The following is a 22,439-nucleotide window of genomic DNA, read 5'->3' on the forward strand; positions in this document are numbered from 1 at the left end:
TTATATATATTAATATGCTGGTAAATTAATATTTCGACTGGCGGACTTGATATGTATTTCAACTTTTAAAAGTCTAGAGTGAAGAAATAGATGAATTATTAATTATAAATAACAAATAAAATAGTTTATAAATATTAATAACGTAACGAAATGTATTTTAATTAATATTTAAATAAACGTGAGGCGTCTGTTTTTGTTACGTTTTATACAGAGACATGCCATATTTAAATAACATTATAAATATTAACATCAATTGTATATAAACATATATATTATTGTAATGTAGTCGTATTGAAATTTTTTTTATTTATTTATGTAGAATTGATCTCAAGTTATTTTTTTTTATTAATTGTTAAAATGTGATACTGAAGCTAGGACATTTGATAATTTTTTTTTTTTTATTAATTAAAGTGTAATTATTTTTTTTTATAAAAAATTAATTTATGTCAAATTTTTTTTCTCACCATTGAAATACTTTGGAATATTTTATTTATCATTTAATTTTTATAAAAATTTTGTTTCTAATAATTAAATTATTGGAAAATTTTTTTTTTATTATTAAATTATCATAAAAAATTTTTTTATCAAAAGTTGACTTTAAAAAAGTATAAAATTTTTTTTTTAACAACTAAATTATTGGAAAATTTTTTTTTTAATTTTAATTATCATAAAACAATTTTTTTTATCAAAATTTGACTTTAAAAAATTACAAAATTTTTTTTACAGTTAAATTATCATAAAGAATAAAATTTTTTTTTATCATTAAATTGTTATAAAAATTTTTTTTCTAATAATTAAATTATTGAAATTTTTCTTTTTATTTTTAAACTATCATAAAAAAATTTTTTTATCAAAAATTGATTTTAAATAAGTATAAAATTTTTTTTCTAATAATTAAATTATTGGAAATTTTTTTTTTTATTATTAAATTATCATAAAAAAATTTTTTTGTCCAAATGTGACTTTAAAAAATTACAAAATTTTTTTTTACAGTTAAATTATTATAGAAAAAATTTTTTTTTATCATTAAATTGTTATAAAAATTTTTTTTTCAATAATTAAATTATTGGAAATTTTTTTTTTTATCATTAAATTATCATAAAAAAACTTTTTACCAAAAATTGATTTTAAAAAAGTATAAAATATATTTTCTAAAAATTAAATTATTGAAAAATTTTTTTTTAATATTAAATTATCATAAAAAATTTTTTTTATTAAAAATTGATTTAAAAAAATTGGATAATTTTTTTTTTACAGTGGTTAATAGAAAAAATTTTTTTTTTTATTGTTCAAAATAAAAGAAAAATTTTAAATGTTTATTAATTTCAGTATCATATTAAAATAACTATCTAAAAGACCACTTGTATGATATAATATTTTATCTGGTTCATATTTATTGCACATTTCGATGATCTAATTAGCAATTTGTCTAACTCCTTATTTTTTAGAGGGTGATTTTTTAACATTTTGATGTAGCCATAATCGAATCATAAATTATTTGAATGATTCGAACCTAAATATTATATCTCTATTAGATAATAATGATATTAAATTGTTTTTTAAAGTGATAATAAATTTTGAACTAATTTTTTTTTTTCGTACAAATAGAAGATTCTCTAAAATGGAGTTAGACAATTTACTAATTAGAACGTCGATTTGATTACATATAAAATAATAAAAATAAATTGCATAAATTTATTAAAAAAAAAAAAAATTTCTTCAAGCAATATGTACTCAGAAATTTAACGATTAAGTCAATTGAATGTTTTTATAAAAAAAATTATGCGACTTATATACATTGACAAATATAACATGTAAAAATATTTAAAGAAGAAATGTGAACCACATATTATTATGATTCGTATAAGTTGTAGGTTTATATAATTAAATAGTAAAAGTAAATTATTTAATAGTTATTGTTTATTGAGATCAGAAAAATTTTTTGACGTAGCCTAATTCGGATAAAAAAAATATTAATGCGACCTATGAAATAGATAAATGAAAAATTGTTAAAGAAAATAAACTATTGGGTATTATACAATTATATAATAAATAAAATAATAATAATGATAATAAAAATAATAAATATTAATTATTTATGGTTAAGAAAATTATTGCAATAATGTAAAGAAGAAATAATAATAAATGATAATTAAAAAAATCATCTTGAATGTTTTTAAATGTCAAGTGATTTTTTTAGCTCAATTATAGATAATTATTCATTTTATAAATTATTAGTTTTTTTTTAGTTTAAAACTAGTACCTGCAATTGGCTACAGCCTAAAAATTTGTGATTATATTTCAATACAAAAATATATTTGTACATATATATTTGTATATTGAAATTTAGTGCAAATTGTTTTTTTTTTTATTTATTTTAAATAAATTTTTTTTGCCGATTAATATTGATATTTAATAGTTTATTTTAATAAATATTTTTATTTTTTATCAGCCTGAAGTCCAAAATAAAATAATATTTTATCATTTTATTTTTGACTAGAAATATTCCAAGTACAAAATTCGATCTCGGGCGTTTAGTTATTTTATCTTCTTTAACACTCAGTAATAAATAGAAGACGCATTTAGCGGTTTAATTATTAAACGAGTAGTTCCTTTAACTATAATATAGTACATATTTAAAGATCTAAACTAATTATTAATTATTAATTATACAAATTCCGATTGTGTTTTTAATTTTAGTTATAAACATGTAATGTAATGAGTAATTATTAATTAGACAATTCTTTGGAAACATACTTTAAATCGGTCGAAAAATCGAACACAGGACAATCCCGATTTAATACTATGTAAACTAATTTATTATATATATTAATAAATTAATAAATATAGCATTTGTTTATAAAAAAAAAAAGACATTTTTCCTTTAGTTTTTTAGTTATCTTTCTATTTGCTAGTTATTCTTCAGATGCGGAATCAATTTATGGCAAGAAGAAATTGAAAAATTGTTACAAAATTCTATACATTCTTTTTTTTTACGTCAAAAATTAATATTTATTTTTATCATTGGAATTTTCAAGATATTAATTTCCCGGGTGAATAGTAAAAATTTTGCGTCATTGCATCAAAAAATTTTTGTGTTAAATGTTTAACATAAATTGAACAAATTAAAAAAAAATTTATAGTTTTATAATTTAAAAAATGTTATCTTTTTTAAAATTTTTATTTTCTAGAAATTCAACAATTTTTCAATATTGTTTTTTTTTTACTCTGCACCAAAAATATAATTAAAAAAAATGTCTATATCTTAATTTTCGGAACTGTCATGATTTTTTAAAATTTGTAAAATCAAACAATTGCACTAAAAATTGTGTAAATTTAGAAAGTTCTATCGACTAATTTTTGTTTTTAATTATTATATTTTTGATGCAAAATATTGAAAAATTATAAAAACATTATTGAAAAAGTATCGGTATATACCCTGATTAGAAAAAGAGAATTGAAAAGATTTGAAATGGCTCAAAGCGATTAAAAAAGATTCAACTTGACAAATAGATAGGTATACATTTTGCATGGGTTAAGTCGTTTTAAATCTTTTTTTTATAAGGAATAGGGTAGAAGTACCGTTTTTGGCCACCTTAGCACCGTTTTTGGCCTTAAGTTAACATTTAAATTAATTTATAAAAAATTATAATATTATAACCATATTTTTGTTGAGTTTTAAAAAATTTATATTAAAAGAAATTGAGTTTGTAATGGTTTATTAATATAAATTCATTTATATCGCTTATTTGAACAATAAATGGCCATAAATGGTACAGTGGCCACAAACGGTACTTCTACCCTATTTACAAATGGAGTTAACTATTTTTTTTGCCCTCCGGGCGGAAAGTGGCAACTTTCGTCCCGCTGCGCTAAACTAAGTTGCCGCTTTCCGCCTTCGTCGGACAAAAAAATAGTATACACTCCTCGGGAAGTAAATAAGAAAGCCTCAGATCACATGTTTGTTGACCTCGGCTTCGCCTCGGCCAACAATTACATGTGATCTGAGACATTTCTTACTTTACTTCCCTAGGTGTGTAATATACTATAATTTTCATTTTTTTTAACGAAATTGCTATTTGATTTTATTTACATACTTTTTTTTTTTGAAAAATACATAAAAAAATGAACGATTTAAAAAAAAAAGTTGATTATCAAATTATCACAATTTTAACAAATTTTCAAAAAAATTTATAAATTTTTTAGAAAATTGTGATATTCAACTTTTTTTTTTTTTTTTAAATTGTTCGTTTTTTTATGTACTTTTCAAAAAAAAAAAAATATATATATATATATATATATATCAAAAACATCAAAAAAAGATCAAATAAAAATTTTATCCAAAAACGAGAGCCAAAATTTTTTCCAACTTTTAAAGGCAAAAAAGCTATCAAAATCTTTATTTTTTCCTTTTACGACATTTGTGATAAATCTGCCATAAAAACAAGCAGAATAAAAAAAATTTGAAAATGTTAATTTTTCTTCTAGATATGGCCAAAAATAGGGTGGACCCTACTTGCAAATAATTACCCAAAATTTTTTATTGTATTTTTAAAAAACCAAAAATCGAACAAGTTAAAAAAAATTATAGTATCATAATTTAAAAAATGTTATCTTTTTGAAAATTTTAACTTTCCAAAAATTCAACAATTTTTCAATATTGTTTTTTTTTATTCTGCACCAAAAATAAAAAAAAATGTCTTTCGCAATTTTTGGAACTGTTTTTTTTTTTAATTTGTAAAATCGACCAATTGCACTCAAAATTGTTAAAATTTAAAAAGTTCTATCGAGAAATTTTTGTTTTTAATTATTATATTTTTTATGCAAAATTATAAAAAAATTACAAAAACATTAAAAAAGTCTCTTTTGACAATTTTTCACCTAAGCTCAAAATTTATGCATATAAATTAGAAGTAAAAAAATTTTCTTCAAATTTGTTCAATTTTTTTGTCTAAAAAAAAATACTCTATAGTACTTCAAAAATTTCAATAAAAAAAAGAGAATTTTTTATTTTTTGACTTAAAATAAAAAATCAATAAAAATTGATTAATTAAATTTTTCAATTTTTCAAAGTGAAAAAAAAAGATCCCACCTAAACAATTACCCATTAGCTCCTCAAAGTAACAATTAACTAATTGCACCGAAGTCAATGTCCCCGGCCATTGTAATTTACAACATAAAATTGGGGCAACTTAAAAATATAAATTTTGACAATCTAAAAAAGAAAGAAGAAATAAGTAATCTTCATCAGAATTAAAATATCCTAAAATTATCTAATTATATAAATTAAAATAGTCATTTGTTACTCTCGGGAAGAACAATATCTTCATCTGATTCAGGTCAATGACTAAAGCGATTCCAAATGTTAAATGTTAACAAGGACAGAGCACGCGAATTATATAGAAGAGCCCGAAGAGTGAGAGCAACTTGGGGTCCAGGTAACAGTGGTTTGACAGGCCACAGCCACCACTCTTTAAACCCCGTCCGCCATCCAGTACCAGGTGGATCCGCTTATACTTACAACACACACATGTAAGTATATATACACCTCCATACTAATTTATATATATATATAAATATATTTCAGGTTAAAACTTACCTGAGACCCGAGTATACTTACTGCGTTCTGGTGTCCTGCCGAGGGATCCACAGCTACAGGCTACAGTGATTCAGTGATCCAACTGATCTACAGTCTAGACCTACGTCGTTGCTCGCGATACTTCATTTTAACTTTATTTTCCTTTGACAATATATTTAAGCATTGTTATAAAGTCCAGTTTTGCATCAACATTGCTCGGTTCATTGAACGTCGGTTAGTTATTCTTCCTGAAAATGGATGTTGGAAATTTTTAGGTTAATTGTTTACATGTGAAATGTAACATTGACAATTATACACTGAGGTACATCTCACTCGCAGGAATAATTTATTATTTTTGGTGATTTATTATTTTGTTGGTTAGATAAATACAAACAATGGCTTTTTTATGCCCTGTACGGATACGACGTGGGAAGAAGAAGAAACGTATGTTGTTATTTTTATTTTGTTTGGTTTTAGTGTGTAGGATTATTTTTTTTTATTTTAAAATTGTCATTTGATTTCAGCGGGCGCGCACAATTTCAGTCTTGAGAAAGACGGGCTGGGATCCACTGTTGGTTTAGGATCTAATCGGGTGGCACTGCCGCCAGGAAGGATTACAGGTAGTGCGAGCATTGAGACACTTGTTCGAGTTGGGATTGAGAAAGAAAATGGTCTTTCTCCAGACAGTAAAATGGTTATTATTCATGATTTTACGCCTTGCGTTGATGACGAATTGCAAGTCAAACGTGGACAGGTTTGTTGATATTCATTTTATGACACTTGGATCAAAATTAAATTAATAATACTAAAGTTAGCCGTGATACTAAAATTCACCGACGTTCAACAATTTTCGATTAATTTTTTATTAATTAAATTAGAACTAAAAAAATATTTTTAAAAAATTGCACGCATAATTTTTAAAATTTTTTATATGAGAAATTTTTTTTTTAACAATTTTTCAATAAAAAAAATTCTAAAAATTTTTAGATGTCGGCTAACTTAATTTTCATAAGTTAGCCGACGTTTTTAATTTTTTTTCATTTATTAAATAAGAAATAAAATATATTTTTAAAAAAGTTTGGAAAATCCAAAAGTGCACGCCTCATAACGCTCAATCATTTTTTAAGAAAAAAATTAATTGTATAATTAATTAAAAAAAAAAAATTATAATTAAGTAATTTCTTACAGAGTATTTTTTATTTTTTTTTTAAATATCGGCGCCCTTTTTTCTTGTCATATGCGCACGCAGTCTAAAAAAATCTAGCTTGATCAAGTGGCGCCAAAGTTTTCACGTGACAAATAAGAAAAGTTCGTTTGGCTTTGTACGGTTGTATCCGTGAATTTTAATAAAAATTCAATTTAAAAAAAAAAATACATAAGCTAGGCCACTGATATGAAATACGGACCCAGTTCATCGAATTCTTAAACTAATAAAAAAGGTCCGGTCTTGAAATATCAATTTGTTCGGGAGTAATCGTTGGTACATCCAAAATGGGGTGACATCCGGACGTCTACGTAAAATTTTTTTCAAAACGTTTTTTTTTTTTTCAAAATAGCAACATGAAATGATTTTAGAAAGTAAAAGATGGTTTAATTTAAGTGTTTTTCGGTGTACATCTACTTATATTATTGAATAAGTGTAATATGGTATTGTGATAGAGGCATTTAAAGATCACAAAATTGCTTGATCTTGACGAGTCGAGTATAAAGCACAACCTCACGCGCTTCGCGCTATGAGGCGTGCAAAAATGCACTTATAGTTTTTCAAGTTTCTTACGAACAAAATTTTTTTTATATTTTTTTTGTAACGATTTTTTCAATTAAAACAATTCTGAAAATTTTTGTGATTTATTTTATTGAAAAATTATTTAAAAATAATTAAAAGAATAAATTTCACATATAGAAAATTTCTAAAATTATACGTGCAATTTTTTAATAATATTTTTTTAGTTCTAATTTAATTAATAAAAAAAAAAGTAAAAAATTGTTGAACGTCGGCTAGTTTTAGTATCATGACACTTGGACATTTTGGAACTTTTTTTTTTTATAAATTAATTATGGAAATTAAATTAGCAGACATCTGACAATTTTTAAGGGTTTTCTTACTGGAAATTTTATTAAAAAAAAATAAAAATTCTACATGTAAAAGATTTGAAGAAACTAAGTGCAATTTTTCAAAAAATTTTGATAATACTAAAGTTAGCCGACGTTTATAATTTTTTGATTTTTTTTCTTTTATTAAACTATAACTAAAAAATATTTTTTAAAAATTGCACTTACAGTTTTTCAAGTTTATAAAAAATTTAAATTTATTTTAATTTTTTTGTAGCGATTTTTTTAATAAAAAAAAAAATTTTTAAATGTCGTCTAACTTAATTTTCATAAAATTTTGTTAGTTCTTACTAATAGAAGAAAACAAAAAATTAGAAACGTGGTCTGATTTCAGTATCATAATAAATTCTAAAAAATTATTCGTAAAAAGTGCATTTTTATTTTTTTTATTAGTTTTGACATTCGTAATTTTTTTTTTGTTGATTTATTTGATGAAAAATCCTAAAATTATTAAACAACTGTCAATTATTAGTGAATTAAATCAGCAGTTAAAAAATTTTGTTTCAAATAAATTAATTCTAAAACATTGTTTAAAAAAAAACGCACTTTTAGTTTTTTTCATTTTTATTTATTTTTTGTTATAATTTATTTGGTAGAAAAAAATTATCAGATGTTTGTCATCTTCCAACATCATTAAATTCTGATACTTAAATCAGCAGTTTGACAAATTTAGGAATTTTTTAAAAAATCAATTAATTATAGAAAATTATTTTAAAAAAGTGCATTTATAGTTCTTTTAAATTTTGACGTGTAAATTCTTTTTTTATCATAATTTATTTGCTCAAAAAAAATCCTAAAAATTATCAAATTTTTTTTTTTTTAATTAAAACTTGTTATTATTTAAAAAAATAAACATAACAAGAAACTATTTTAAAAAATACAAAAATAATTATAGTTTTTCAAGAAAAAAATTAATGTTATAATATTATTTGCATTTTTTACCAAAAAATGTTTTTACTAAATTGGCAAAATAATTTTTTTAAGTTAAGAACTGTCAAATTAAAATTATTTTGGTATTTTGTCAATTTATAAAAATAAAACTTAAGTATACAAATATAAATACTGTAATTGATAATTATAATAAATGAATATTTTCAGGTTGTTAATATATTGTACAGAGAAAACGACTGGGTGTATGTAATAGCAGCAGACACACGTATGGAAGGATTCGTACCACACTCGTATTGCGCACCTTACACATCTCAGCTCGCGGAGCAAACTCTCGCGAGTTTGATGAACAATGTGAAGAAAAAACTCCCGCGGTCAAATGACGGTGACAGCGACAACATAACCTCCGCTGGGTCGACAACAACGACACTGAACAATAACAACAACAGTACTAATAACAACAATAACACTAATAATAACAATAACAATAATAGTAGTTCGCGTTCGCAAATATTAGATTCGCAACACACGGACACTGGTTCGGCTTCAGATTGCGAGAGTTATGCCAGAAATATAACGACTGCTGATATTAACATCAATCGCAATATTGCGCAGTCGCAGAACTCGATCCAAACCATTTTGTCGCAGCCTGATGTTCATCCTTTCTTCAAGGTAATTTTTATTAAAATAAAACATATTTTCCTAAATATTGAAGATAGACCTGTAGTATAAAAATGTTTTTCTTTTAGGAAATTTTTTAAGCTATAATTTTGGTCGCCTATGATTTTTCCCAAAATTAAGTATTTCAGGAGTTGTGACCAATTTTACAGTGACTAGATAATGATTTTTCAGTTTTCACTATATGAATAATACTTAAGTTAAGAATTTATTATATCTCCTAAAATATTGAAAATAGACCTATAGTACAAAAATAGTTTTGTTAGGAAATTTTGTAAGTTACAATTTTGGTATCTTACAATTTTTTGAAAAAATCAATATTTTGGAAGTTGTAGCCATTTTTGTAATAACTAGGTAATGATTTAGCAGTTTTCATTCTGTGAATAATACTTAAGAAATAACTTAGCTCCTAAAATATTGAAGATAGTCAATGACTATCATGGCTGACTTTAACTTTACTTTAACTTTACTTCAATTTACTTTAACTTTAGTTCATTTTACTTTATTTTAACCTTATTTAATTAAGAGTTGCTCAATTATAACACCTTAGCTACAGGAAATAGCGTACCGCTCAATTATAACACCTTAACTTTACTTTACTTTATGCACTTTACCGTGCTTCACTTTACTTTACTTATTCAAGCTAACTAAAACCTTTATGTTAATTTGACTTTACTTTAACTTTATGCACTTTTCTGTGCTTCACTTTACTTTGCTTTTTCAAGATAACTAAAAACCCTTATGTTAACTTGAAACCTTACTTTCACTTGTCTACCTAATTACCCAAACCAGGTTCCTGGGCCCATAACTTGTTGGAATCTCTAGTGGAATACTGGTTCAGGTGAATGAATAGTTACAAGGAGCCGTTAAATATGCATTTATACCTGATAGTTTATTATAACAGACTGATTAGTGATTAGTCCAATTGTATTCTTATGCTATAGTGATGATGATAGTGTAGTGGGGGTAGGTAGGATGGCACACATGAGCCGATGACTCCAACAGATAGACCTGTAGTATAAAAATGTTATTGTTAGGAAATTTTGTAAACTACGATTTAGTTCTCTTACAATTTTTTGATAAAATCAATATTTTAAGAGTCAGCCATTTTTATAGTGAATATTTTAAGAGTCAGCCATTTTTATAGTGATTACTTAGATAATAAATTAGTAACTAATTCAAGAATTTTTTTTTCAAACAATAATAGTAATAATAATAAATTTATAAATATAGGATCCATCAGCAGGGAGGTATATAGTTTTATACACCTTCGTCGCACGAGACGAAAACGACGTGAGCGTAGAACGCGGAGAATTCGTGACAGTGTTGAACCGCGATGATCCCGATTGGTTCTGGGTTCTCCGCCATTGTGACGGCAACGAAGGGTTTGTTCCCTCTGGATTCGTCTATCCTGGTCATGTGTTGCATTCTTATCAAACAACTGCCAGTACAACAACGACAACAACTTCACCAGTCACAACGACAGCTGATCATAGTTTAGGTAATTATTGTTGAAGAAATCTTGTCTTAGAACAAGTTCTTTCAGCACTGTCAGTCAAATTACTAAATATTTTATAGCCTAACCTACAATAACTTAAAAAAGTGCACGCCTCATAACACTCATTCATTTTTTAAGCAAAAATTAAATTGTGTAATTGATGTTTAAAAGAAAAAAAAATAATTAAGTATTTTTTACTTTTTTTTTTTTTTTTTAATAATTGACGTCCGTTTTTCTTGTCATATGCGCATGCAGTCTAAAAAAATCTATCGTGATTAAGTGGCGCCATAATTTTCACGTGAGAGAAATAAGAAAAGTTATTTTGTTTTAGTACATGTGTATTACAGTAAATTTTACAAAAATTCATTTAAAAAAAAAAAAACTACGTAAACTAGGCTACTGATATGAAATACGGCACCAGTTTATCGAATTCTGGAAGTCATGAAAAAAGTCCACATATGGACATCTACATAAAATTTTTTTCATATACCCTGCATTGAAAATGCGAGTTTCAATGCCTGTTCGGCTGCCCAATTTTAAAACACAGTAACTGCAAAATTTTTATACCTAATTTTTTTTTTAATATTGCTGATTTTTTATAACTTTTACACCTTAATTTCAAGTATTTTTTCTTAAAAATATTAATATTCAAGTATTTTCTATTCATAAATTAAATTTTTCATCAATTTGGCAGGCAAACTTTTTTTTAATAAGAAAAATTTAAAAAAATTTCTAAATGTTAGTTACTGTGTTTTTAAATTGGGCAGCCGTGTTCAGCCAACCGAAACTAGACAATTTCAGACCAATGCGACTGTTGCCGGGCAGGAATCAATCAAATGATGATTTTCTGCCCGCAAGATGAAGTTGCAGCTTTATTTTCAATCCTATCAGAGCATCTTTTGTTTATTTTATACCTTTATAATTGTCATTTTAACTTTAATGGCAGCCAACTTCATTCTGGTCTGAAGTCGTTTTGTTTCATCCCTAGTCACACAATATACAATTTCAAGACGTTTTTTTTTTTCAAAGTAGCAAACATAAAATGATTTTTAAAAAGTATGAAATGGTTTACTACAAGTATTTTCTTGATGTAAATTGTTATACATTGAGAGAAGGCCCAATTTTCTTCTAAATACCTGACACAAAGTTTACTGTCTAAACTATAGTCACATTTGATTGTTTATTTGATAACGTAAAGTTTGCCAACTAGAAAACTAGTATTCCCTAAATAAAAAAAAAGTATTGATACAAAGAAAAAAGTATTGAAAAGTATTAGATTGACTAGAAAACCAATACTTTTTTTTAATCAGGGTTAGTTGTTTAATTCTAACTAAATTGTTGCTGTTTATTCTGAAATTGATTTTACAACATAAATTCAAGTAAGATTTTTAAATAGAATTCTGTAATATATTTTTCAATGTTTTCTATAACTAGGAATGCATAACAATCCGTAGTTATTTCATCTATTAAAATTTCGTAGTGTATTCTATGAGTACTATTTTATAACTGACTAAAAAAGTGTTAAAGAAGATACATTGCAGTTTTAAGTATCATTACGCCACGGGAATAAATTGGTAATATGGTGTGTGCCCTGCCCAGACACTGGCGTATGAACATCACCGTCAGCAATTTTGAAATATAACGTTAAAAGAATAAGAAATATCTACTTATATTATCGTATAAGTGCAATATGGTCGTAATAGAGGCATTTAAAGATCACAAAGTTGCTTAACCTTGACGGGGCGGGAGTAAAGCAATACCTCACGCGCATCGCGCTATGAGGTGTGCAAAAATAAATTAAACTTATTCCTAATAACTTTTTTTCAGGAGTTCGGAATTCCCCGGCCCAAAACGAACAACCTCAGCAGCAAAAAGACGTGAGAGACTTAAGGGATGAAACGACAGGCACTGAATTAGTCGTGTTGTACGATTACAAGGCGCAGGCGCCTGACGATTTATCAGTACGTAGAGCAGACTGGATCTACGCAGATCTAGGTAATCAAACGGTCGACGGATGGCTCTGGGCGTACGCTCCAAAAACTCGCAAGTACGGATTCATTCCGAAGGCTTACGCTCGTCCTCCTGCAATGACTAGCTTGTAATTTTAATTTTTGCCATCGTTTTTTATACATATATATTTTTTATTATCTTTATCAATTATATTAAAATATTAAATAAAATAAATCACGTACTTTATTTTGTCATTTGTAATAAGAACAATTAATAACCTTCAATATCAATTGACGACCACGTTTATATTGAGGTTACCCGCAGCCGTCAATTGGTTAATCAATTCCCGATGAACTACCAAACAATCTCCGTTCCTGAGAACTTCCCTTGGACGCTGCGCAATCCGGAGGGAATTTACCGGTCCAGTGTATCTCAACGACCGGATACAGTCGTTCAAGTCATCAACTACCTGTTAATTAAATATTTTATACTAATTAATCGAGTAATAACTAGCTATGAAACTTTGTTCCAGTACTTCTATCGAATAGCAGATTGTTCCGATAGTAGCGACATCTAGGCTCGCGATCCACAGAACAATAACTTCCATCTCGTAGTTGAGTGGGTCAGCGGAACTGGAACGCAGTCTGGTGGCTAGAACCGGCAATGGCAGTCGATTTCGATATTTTGGGTGAAGTTGACTTCCGTTGAACAAACGAGCTACTTGATCACTGAAAATTTTTATGAAAATGAAATTAGCTGACATCTGACAATTTTGAGGACTTTTTTTTTCATTGAAAAAATTAAAATTAAAATTCTACATCTGGAAGACTTGAAAAAATACAAGTGCAATTTTTTGAAGATATTTTTTTAGTTATAATTTAATTAAAAAAAATTTTTATATTATTGAAATCAGCAGACATTTGACTATTTTTTTTTTATTTTTATTCCAAATCAACCATAAAAAAAATATTTTTAATAAAATTGCACTCTTAAGGTAGTTGTCGTGTTTAATGCATACCGTCAGAAAATTAAAAATTTTTGTATACTTATTAAGGACATGATGATATAATTACCCTTAAAATTTCAAGTCGATTAAACACCTATAACTCGGGATGAATTTAATCAAAAATTGGATATTTATCATTGATTGCATACGCTTTCTGCAGTTCTGTACCAGTTTCTTAGTTATAAAAAAAAACTAACTGTCAGAAACTTTAAAAAAACTGACAATCTTTTAATGTATTTGTAGTGAGTTTAAAAAAAAATGAACAAAAATTTTTGATCGTCTACTTATTTATAAATAACGGATTAAAGTTCAACAAGAAACAATTATATATGTTGCGTCTCCACAGGTACAGTCTTGCGTAAAAATTATGGATTACTTAGCTACAACAAGCTCATATACTTTTACGGCACGAATAATTTTTAATTTTTTGACAATATTGTACCATGACAATTACCTTAATTATTTTAAATTTTTATATGTGAAATTTTTTTCATAATTTAATTGTTGTAAAAGTCTAAAAAACCATAAAATGTTTGTTGATTTAAGTATCATAACTTTTTAAGTTAGTTAATTAATTACTTTAGTAGTTACACCTAGTTAAAATTAAAAAAAAAAATAAATTTTTGCATTTTCAGAATGTACATATATTCGAGTATATACTCTGAAAATTTCTAATTGATCCGGAAAATATTCTTGAAGATAAATAAAAATGGTCTTTTCAAAAGCGGTGAACACGATTTCTTCAAAACGGCTTGAGCAATCGGTTTCCAATTTTTACACCTTCTTAAACATATTCCTCAGCTATTAATCCAAGAAATTAAATTTCTGACAATTATTCGATTTCTTAGACCACTTGAAGTTGGAAATTTTTTCGCAAATTGCAATTTTTTTTGTGAACCCGCCATTTGGTCAAAAATAAAAATTTTGATTAATCCTTCGATTAATACCTGCATTAATCTATCCACTAAATAAATTTTTTGGAATTTTCCATTTGATATAATTCAAACCAGAGATATCTTAGTGCCTGCCTGACACTTTTTTATGGAAGACTTCCAGGAGATCGTCTACAGGAGCAGTACAACATAATATTTTTAAAACCGGACAACGGAGTTTTCAAATATAAGAAATTCACTACATGTACATCTTTTTTATACATTTGTTAGAAAAAATATTTCTTCAGAAAAAATTCATAAAAAACGCGTTTTTTTAGGCTCGCAATTAGATATAACGCCTTGAATTAATAAGAAAAATAATTTAGCATATATTTAATAATTTTATAACAAATAAATAATGGCAAAAAAAATTAGAAAAAAAAATTGACGTGAAAATTTTAAAAAATAAAAAATGCAATTTTTAAAAAACAGTTTTTTAGAACGAATTTTTTTGTTAAAAGAATTAAAAAATTGTACCGTGACTGCTAACTTTATTGTCATAAATTAATTTCTGATGATACTTACGTCAGTTTGCCCGAAATTAGAAGAATAGCAAGACAGAGGTTAGAGTCCTGAAAAAAAGTTGACTTATTAAACACCAGGGTGCTCTTGACACCGGGTTCCACGCTCAGAATCGGAACCTCCGGGTGATCGAACAAGAAATGATTTATAAGAGAAGAAAACGCAATGTTTATTGCGCAATCTAATCTCGGACAGCGGATTGGTCGTCGAGAACACTCGTTCCGTGACGTTAAGCTTGTTCTTATTTCCAACGACGTCAATGACGTGTAAGACAGTTCCAAGTCTTGCGGACTTTTTTGGAAGACGTCAGAAGTTATTTCCTGAGATTCGGGTGAGTCTAGGTTAAGATTCATCAAGTCATACGAGTCTTCGTAAGCTTGGTTACTGCTGGCGCTGGAGTCGCACAGAAGACAATTTTCATCTAAAAGTTTTTTAGTTTTAATTAAATTTAGAAGAAATGAACTTTGGAATATTTAGAAGAAATATATGAAAATTAATTTGGCATGTATTTAATAATTTTATAACAAATAGGGTAAAGTACCCAGTGCTTGAACACTTATAAAAATGGGACCAGTACTTGGACAGACTCTTCGAATTGTTGTAATACAAAATCCGTATATTTATTATAAGTAATATGCGTGTGTTTAACACGCCATGTTATAATTATCCAATGATACAGTAATTTATTTCTGTAAGTTTTTTCAATTATAAATCAAAACAATTATATTTTTGTTAACTTAAAAGTTGACATGTCGAGAATAGCCGATAGTTGCTATTTTTTTTCGTGAAAAAAGTACTAAACCGTAAATGAAACAATCAGTAAAAAAAACGGTATATTATCTTTTTAAGTAAAAAAAATTGTACCACCCAATGAAATAGTCTTTTCTAAATAATACATATTTTTTGCAAAGACATAAACTATAGTTTTTATATTAAATTTTAGCGTCTAACTATACTTCCAAATTTTCACGCGGTATCCAGATCTTGAACAAGCTGGGGCCGTATAATTTTAGGGGGGGGGGGGTAAGGTTAATTCGTACAAAAAAAGGCATATTTTTGTGATTTTTTTTTGACGACGCAGTTAAAATCTCGTTATTATAACTAATGGTACAGTAAAATATGACATTCGAAGAATATTATATACAATTTTCACGAAGAAATATTAAAAAATACGGCAATGGCAGCAATTATTCGGACGTGTCTCGGGAAAAAGTAGAATCGCGGTGCCTCTCATAACTTGATGCTGGATAATCTAAAATCAAAAAATTATACTTCATTCGTTAGATAATAGTTTTCCCCATGTAACGCTGGAAGGATTTTTCGAAATTTCAATTTTTCAAAAAAGTGAAAAATTGAAATTTCGAAAAACCCTCCCAGCGTTACCTAGGGAAAACTATTATCTAACGAATGAACTATCATTTTTATCTTCCCGCTAAGAAAATTGGAAATTTTCCAAAATCGGGAAGTTACTGGTTTTACCCCGTTTTTCGAAAATCGAGTTCTCATCATATCTCGACATTTTGAGGTCCTAGGAAGCTCCCCCAAATGTTTCCGCGATGATGTCCGTATGTCTTTATGTGTGCGTGTGCGTGTGTGTGTGTGTGTGTGTGTGTGTGTGTGTGTGTGTGTGTGTGTGTGTGTGTGTGAAAGTATGTGAACCGCTTATAACTTTTGAACGGCTTGACCGATTTCATCGCGGTTGGCGCCATTCGAAAGGGCTTGACCAAACTTAGATTTTGAATATACTTTGGACCGATTCGAACCGGTAAATTTTGAGAAATCTCAAAAAAACTACAAAAAAAAATTTTTTGAAATGGGGTTTTTTTTTAATAACTTTTAAATGGCTTTACCGATCGATTCCAAAAACTAATCAGCTCTTAACATCAAAAAGCCACGTCGATCGCCGCCAGCCCGGTCGGAATCAGTTAATTCGTTCGTGAGTTATCGTTGTCGAAAGAAAACCGAAAAAAGTGTTTTTTCGGAATCACTCCGAAATTCTTAGTTCGATCAATTCATACTCAAAGATTCTTCATGAGGCTTCAAAAACTGCGTCGAATGCAGCCAACCACGTAGAAATCGATTGATTCATTCAAAAGTTATTGCGGTTTGAAAATTCAAAAAGTTGTGTTTTATTAAACTGCTATTAGAGTTTTGAGCTCGAAGAGCTCAAAATGACACAAAAATCATATTTTGAGCTTGAAGAGCTCAAAAACGTAATGTGTAATTTTAAGCGCTTAATAGCCGGTCCCTACGATTGCAGCTTTATATTTCTCTCCTAGACAAAGAAGAATTTTGAAAAAAACGCTCTGCTACGTAACAGATTTTTCAATTATCTATTTCGTAGCAGAGCGTTTTTTTTCGAAATTCTCATTTGTTTAAAAGAAAAAAATAAAACTGCAATAGCTTTATAATCATGAGTGTAACAAGGATAGTACCGTTTTTTGCAGTGAGTGCGATGCGATAATAAGAAGGGATCGGCTGTTAAGTACAAAATGAGCGGGAAGTTGCAGGGATGGCCCCTAGGGTCAACCGTTGTCCTACACTGATAGAAGGATTTGTTTATAGTTAAAAATATTTGTTAATATTTAAAAAATCATTTATTAGAGACCTCTTTTTAGTCCTTAACAAATATTTTTTAGTATTTAAAAAGATTTATTAATCTATATATATATAAGAGATTTCCACCTATATATTGACTCATCACGATATCTCTGAAACCATAAAGCGTAGAGACTTGAAATTTGGTAGGAATATTTCTTTCGCCGTGTAAAGGTCAGCTAAGAACGGATTTTACGAAATTCCACCTACAAGGGGGGTTGCGGGGGCGTTGACAATGGAAAATTCCCATTTTTAAACTATAGCTCCTATTGACTCCAAATTTGGCAGGAATCTCCTATATGTGATGTAGAAATGATCTAAGAGCGGATTTTATGACAATCTACTCCCAATATGGATTGCGGGGGTGGGCGTTAACAATGAAAATTTAAAATTTCAGAGCTGTAGCTCCTATAGGCTCCAAATGTGGTAAGAATCTGCTCTATGTGATGTATAAATGATTCAAGAGTGGATTTAATGACAGCCTACTCCCAATACGGATTGTGGGGGTGGGTATTAACAATGACAATTTTTAATTTTCAAGCTATAGCTCCTACAGACTCCAATTAAGTAGGAATTTTCTCTAAGAGATGTAGAAATAATATACGAACGAATTTTAAGATACCTCACAGGAGTTTGCGGGGGTGGATGTTAACAATTAAAATTTTTAATTTCCAAGCTATAGCTCTTATAGACTCCAAATTTGGTAAGAATCTTCTATGTGATGTAGAAATAATCTAAGAGCGGATTTTACGACGAATCACCCCCAATAAGGATTGCGGGGGTGGGTGTTGACAAAAAATAATCTTAATTTCCAAAACATAGCTTCTAAAAGACGTAAATTTGGTAGGAATCTTTTATTTGTCATGTAGAGATCATCTCAAAACGGATTTCAATAAATTCTACTTCCGACAGGGATTGCGGGGGTGGGTGTTAGAATTTCAAATTTCCATTTCCAAACTGTAACTTCTACAAACTTGAAATTAGGTAGGAATCTTTCATTTGTCATGAGATCATCTCAAAACGGATCCCAAAAAATTCTACTTCCGATAGGGATTGCGGGGGTGGGTGTCAAAATCTAAAATTTTAATTTCCAAACTGTAACTCCTGCAGATTCTAAATTTGGTAGGAATCTTCGTGTACGATGTCAAGTTCAGCTGAGAATGGATTTTCTCGAATTCTAACCCCAAAAGGGATGGTGGGGGCGTTAACAATGAAAATTTCTCATTTCCAATCGATAGTTTTTATAGACTCGAAGTTTTGTTGAAATCTTTTATTTATAATGTAGAAATTATCTCGAATAGGATCTTACGAAATTCCTCCCCCACATAGAAGTGCGGGAGTAATAATTGTCAAAAAATTCATATTCTTTAAATACAGTTCCTACAAATATAAAATTTGATAGAATCTGAAGAGAAACAGGCAAATACCGGGATGGCCTCCAAGGTCAACGGATTTAAATATTTTTCTTTCTTAATAGTGATATTTTCTTACAACAATCGTCTCTTTGGCAGCGGCAAAAAAGTCGACTAAGAATTTTACATACATTTTTTTTTGCTGATCACATAACCGATGAATTGTTCTTATTACGGGATCGCGAAAATGTAACAGATTAAAAGCATTGCATTTTCTAAACACATGAGATATAGAAAAAAAATTTGGCTACTCATTTTAAGAAAATTCGTAAAAAACAAGTACAAATAATTTTCTATGTATAATTGATGTTACGGAAGAAATTTTAATTAACAGCGAAATTCGTCACAATTTAAGCTAGGCAGATTTCAACTTCACTTATGAGACCTGCAATTACTTTAACTAAAACTTACAATGCTCATTTAAAATTTTTTTTCTTCGTGTCAATTAATATTCATTTTTGGAAGAAAGCCACGGGAATGTTATAGTGATTGCACATTGAAAGTTACAATGAATTTTAGCTAGAATAATCATGTGGACACAATATACAGACCAACTTGATGGAATTTGGAATCTGTGCAAGTCAAAACAATCTTCCTATTAAATTTCAAATCTAGATCTAAAAATACAATTCTATAAAGCGCCCAGCGGAGCGGGCGGGTAACAGCTAGTATTTAATAAATGAATATCAGATTTATTAAATACAAATAAATCATTTTAAATGCTAAGAAATATTTGTTTAATACTAAAAAATGGTCTCTAATAAATGATTTGTTAACTATTAACAAATATTTTTTAATACAAATAAATCCTTCTATCAGTGTAATTTTTGATCCAGCACCTAGTTATGAGGGACACCGCAATTCTACTTTTTTTCCGAGGCACGTCGGAATAATTGCTGCCATTGCCGTATTTTTCAATATTTCTTCGTGAAAATTTTATATAATATTCTTCGAATGTCATATTTTACTGTACCATTAATTTTAATAAAGAGATTTTAACTGCGTCGTCACAAAAAAAAATCACAAAAACATGCCTTTTTTCAAATAAACATATTATATATTCATAGTATTATTTTTAATATTAATCAATAATATGTCATAATTCTTTTGATATTTCAATAAAACGTTGAAAATTTTTGCAGTGACTTTTGCCATATATTTTATTAGTTCAACGACTGCTCCCGGAGTGTTCAACTACTGCGGCTTATCAGAATTGATTGTTCAACTCTTATTCCTTTCATAGTCTATCTTAAAAACATTGTTAAAATATGAATATTCAATTATCTGCGTTATTTTGAGCTTCAATCAATTCAAAGTTGTTTATAATTTTATTAAAATCACTAATTTTAACTAATTACATCTTTATATATTAAAAGTAGGGTCAAATACGTTTTAATATGAAACCTGTCCAACTACTGGGTACGTTACCTTAGTTAAATTAGAAAAAAAATTGACATGTAGAAATTTTAAAAAATAAAAAATGCAATTTTTTAGAAATACTTTTTTGCGACAAATTTTTTTGTTAAATAAAATTAAAAAATTGTTAAATGACTGTTAACTTTAATATCATAAAAAATATTTTTAGGAAGAAAGCACTCACCTGGTTCTGAACAGTGTTTGACGCATCGCTGACAGACAAGATGGTCGCCATGGCAAGGCGATGATTTGCTACGGCCCATTTTTGAATCCACCGTCAGATGACACGCGGAGCATAATCCTAACCCAAAAGTTTTGATTCTGCTTGTTTCTTCTTTATCATCGTCTTCTTCCTCGTGATCGTATTCTTGAGACTCGTCTTCAGTGTAATGATCATAATGCGCTTCACTTTCATTGAAATCTGTTTCATAATTTTTTTCGTAATCTTGGCTCGGCTCGGATTTACTTCTTATCAGACGCGGAACACGTGACTTGTATTTTTTGGGCTTTCTCGAAGTTCCTGTCTCCATTTTTAGGTTAATTATATAAAAATATAAATGCATAAATGCTTTGGTATAAAAATATATAAAAACAAAAGAACTAAATTATTATAGTTTATTTATATTACAATTAATAATTAATAAAAAAAAAGAATTATTATAAAAATATAATTAACAAAATTGAATTTTAGTTTGATTAATAAAAAGTGAAAAAATAAAAAATGCGCTAGCGGGAAAAATAAATAAAATTTTTACAATATATAATATGCTTCCAAGATTAATAATTAATTATTAATCTTAGTTACTGTTTGTTTGATTGGCAAGATAATTAACAATTAACTTCAATAATTATTAAACACATCAAGTTGGTAAATTTTTAACTATTGGTTTTCAATTGATCAACATTAATAAAATTTTTTTTTTATATAAAATTTTATACTTTAGTTGTAATAAAAAAACTATTTATAATTAACACTCCTAACATATTCAATTGTACATTTAAATTTAAATAATTCATTAATTACTCGTATTACTAGTATTACTAGTATTAATTACGAGTATCAAATGGCAATTATACAGTTTATTACTACAACTCGACTAGTTTTTCATCTACTTATTGAGAATTTTTAATTAAATCCATAAATGGCCGTTTTTTTTTTTGAAAATTTTCTACCATATCGCTTTACAGATGCTGTAAGGGCATATAAAAAATTTCTTTTTTTATTTGAGAATCAAAATAATAATGTTCTAAAAATAAATTAGTGTGACAAAAATAATAATTTTTTTTTTTTACTACACTAATGGAAGAATTTATCAACTATTAATTAATTAATTTATTTGAAAAAAATTTTTTGATTTTTTAAATAAAACTAAACATTTTTTAAATATAAATAAATATTTTTTGGAAGTAAAATATATTCATTAACAGTTAATGAATTTTCGTTAATAAATAATTTTTGACTGTTAATAAATTATTTAATTTTAAAAAATTGTTAATTAACAGTTAATAATGCTTATTAAATATTAAAAAATTCTTCTATCATTACATATAGAAATAAAAAAAATGACTTGTCTAGGACTTGAACCCTAGAACTCTAAAATTTTTTTTTGTCAATTTAAATACCCAAAGTTTATAATTTGTAACTGTGAGAATTGTAGCCACCTAGCGAAGATTTTTTGAACTAATTTTAAACTAATTCATTTTTAATTGTTAAATTAATTTTTAAACATACTGATAAAAGAATTTATCAACTATTAATTATTAATTTGGAAAAAATTTTGCAATTTTTTAAATAAAACTAAACATTTTTTAACTATCAATAAATATTTTCGGAAGAAAAGTATATTTA

The 22,439-nt window shown here is 27.2% G+C and overlaps 2 protein-coding genes across 3 annotated transcripts; one reads left to right on the forward strand and one right to left on the reverse strand.

Annotated features, from left to right (window-relative positions):
* The first annotated feature begins 5,326 nt into the window (after window positions 1-5,326).
* On the forward strand, window positions 5,327-12,911 carry LOC123270586 (SH3 domain-containing protein Dlish). Its single transcript, XM_044736714.1, has 7 exons — window positions 5,327-5,532; window positions 5,588-5,812; window positions 5,961-6,022; window positions 6,103-6,332; window positions 8,789-9,250; window positions 10,490-10,757; window positions 12,582-12,911. The coding sequence occupies exons 3-7, from the start codon at window positions 5,974-5,976 to the stop codon at window positions 12,854-12,856; spliced, it is 1,284 nt and encodes a 427-aa protein (XP_044592649.1). The 5' UTR covers window positions 5,327-5,532; window positions 5,588-5,812; window positions 5,961-5,973; the 3' UTR covers window positions 12,857-12,911.
* LOC123270587 lies at window positions 12,739-21,235 on the reverse strand. 2 transcript variants are annotated; one of them, XM_044736715.1, is made up of 5 exons: window positions 20,775-21,235; window positions 15,168-15,585; window positions 13,240-13,432; window positions 12,983-13,173; window positions 12,739-12,836 (listed from the first exon to the last, which is right to left on the reverse strand). In XM_044736715.1, exons 1-4 carry the CDS (start codon window positions 21,151-21,153, stop codon window positions 12,991-12,993), a joined length of 1,173 nt encoding a protein of 390 aa, XP_044592650.1. In that variant the 5' UTR covers window positions 21,154-21,235; the 3' UTR covers window positions 12,739-12,836; window positions 12,983-12,990. The 2 variants fall into 2 exon arrangements, with proteins under 2 accessions (XP_044592650.1, XP_044592651.1); XM_044736716.1 differs by lacking the exon at window positions 12,739-12,836 and having other exon boundaries at window positions 13,048-13,194.
* Window positions 21,236-22,439: the final 1,204 nt, after the last annotated feature.

Source organism: Cotesia glomerata, linkage group LG8 (genome assembly GCF_020080835.1).
Source record: "Cotesia glomerata isolate CgM1 linkage group LG8, MPM_Cglom_v2.3, whole genome shotgun sequence".
In the NCBI taxonomy this organism is placed as follows: domain Eukaryota; kingdom Metazoa; phylum Arthropoda; class Insecta; order Hymenoptera; family Braconidae; genus Cotesia; species Cotesia glomerata.

Excerpts from the sequence above, each read along its gene's own strand:
- LOC123270586 (XM_044736714.1), top strand. The coding sequence starts at position 5,974 with ATGGCTTTTTTATGCCCTGTACGGATACGACGTGGGAAGAAGAAGAAA. Across the intron at positions 6,333-8,788 it reads TGCAAGTCAAACGTGGACAG|GTTGTTAATATATTGTACAG; the intron begins GTTTGTTGATAT and ends GAATATTTTCAG. Across the intron at positions 10,758-12,581 it reads GACAGCTGATCATAGTTTAG|GAGTTCGGAATTCCCCGGCC; the intron begins GTAATTATTGTT and ends ACTTTTTTTCAG.
- LOC123270587 (XM_044736715.1), bottom strand. The coding sequence starts at position 21,153 with ATGCATTTATATTTTTATATAATTAACCTAAAAATGGAGACAGGAACT. Across the intron at positions 15,586-20,774 it reads CAAACACTGTTCAGAACCAG|ATGAAAATTGTCTTCTGTGC; the intron begins GTGAGTGCTTTC and ends AAAAACTTTTAG. Across the intron at positions 13,174-13,239 it reads CAATCTGCTATTCGATAGAA|GTAGTTGATGACTTGAACGA; the intron begins GTACTGGAACAA and ends TTTAATTAACAG.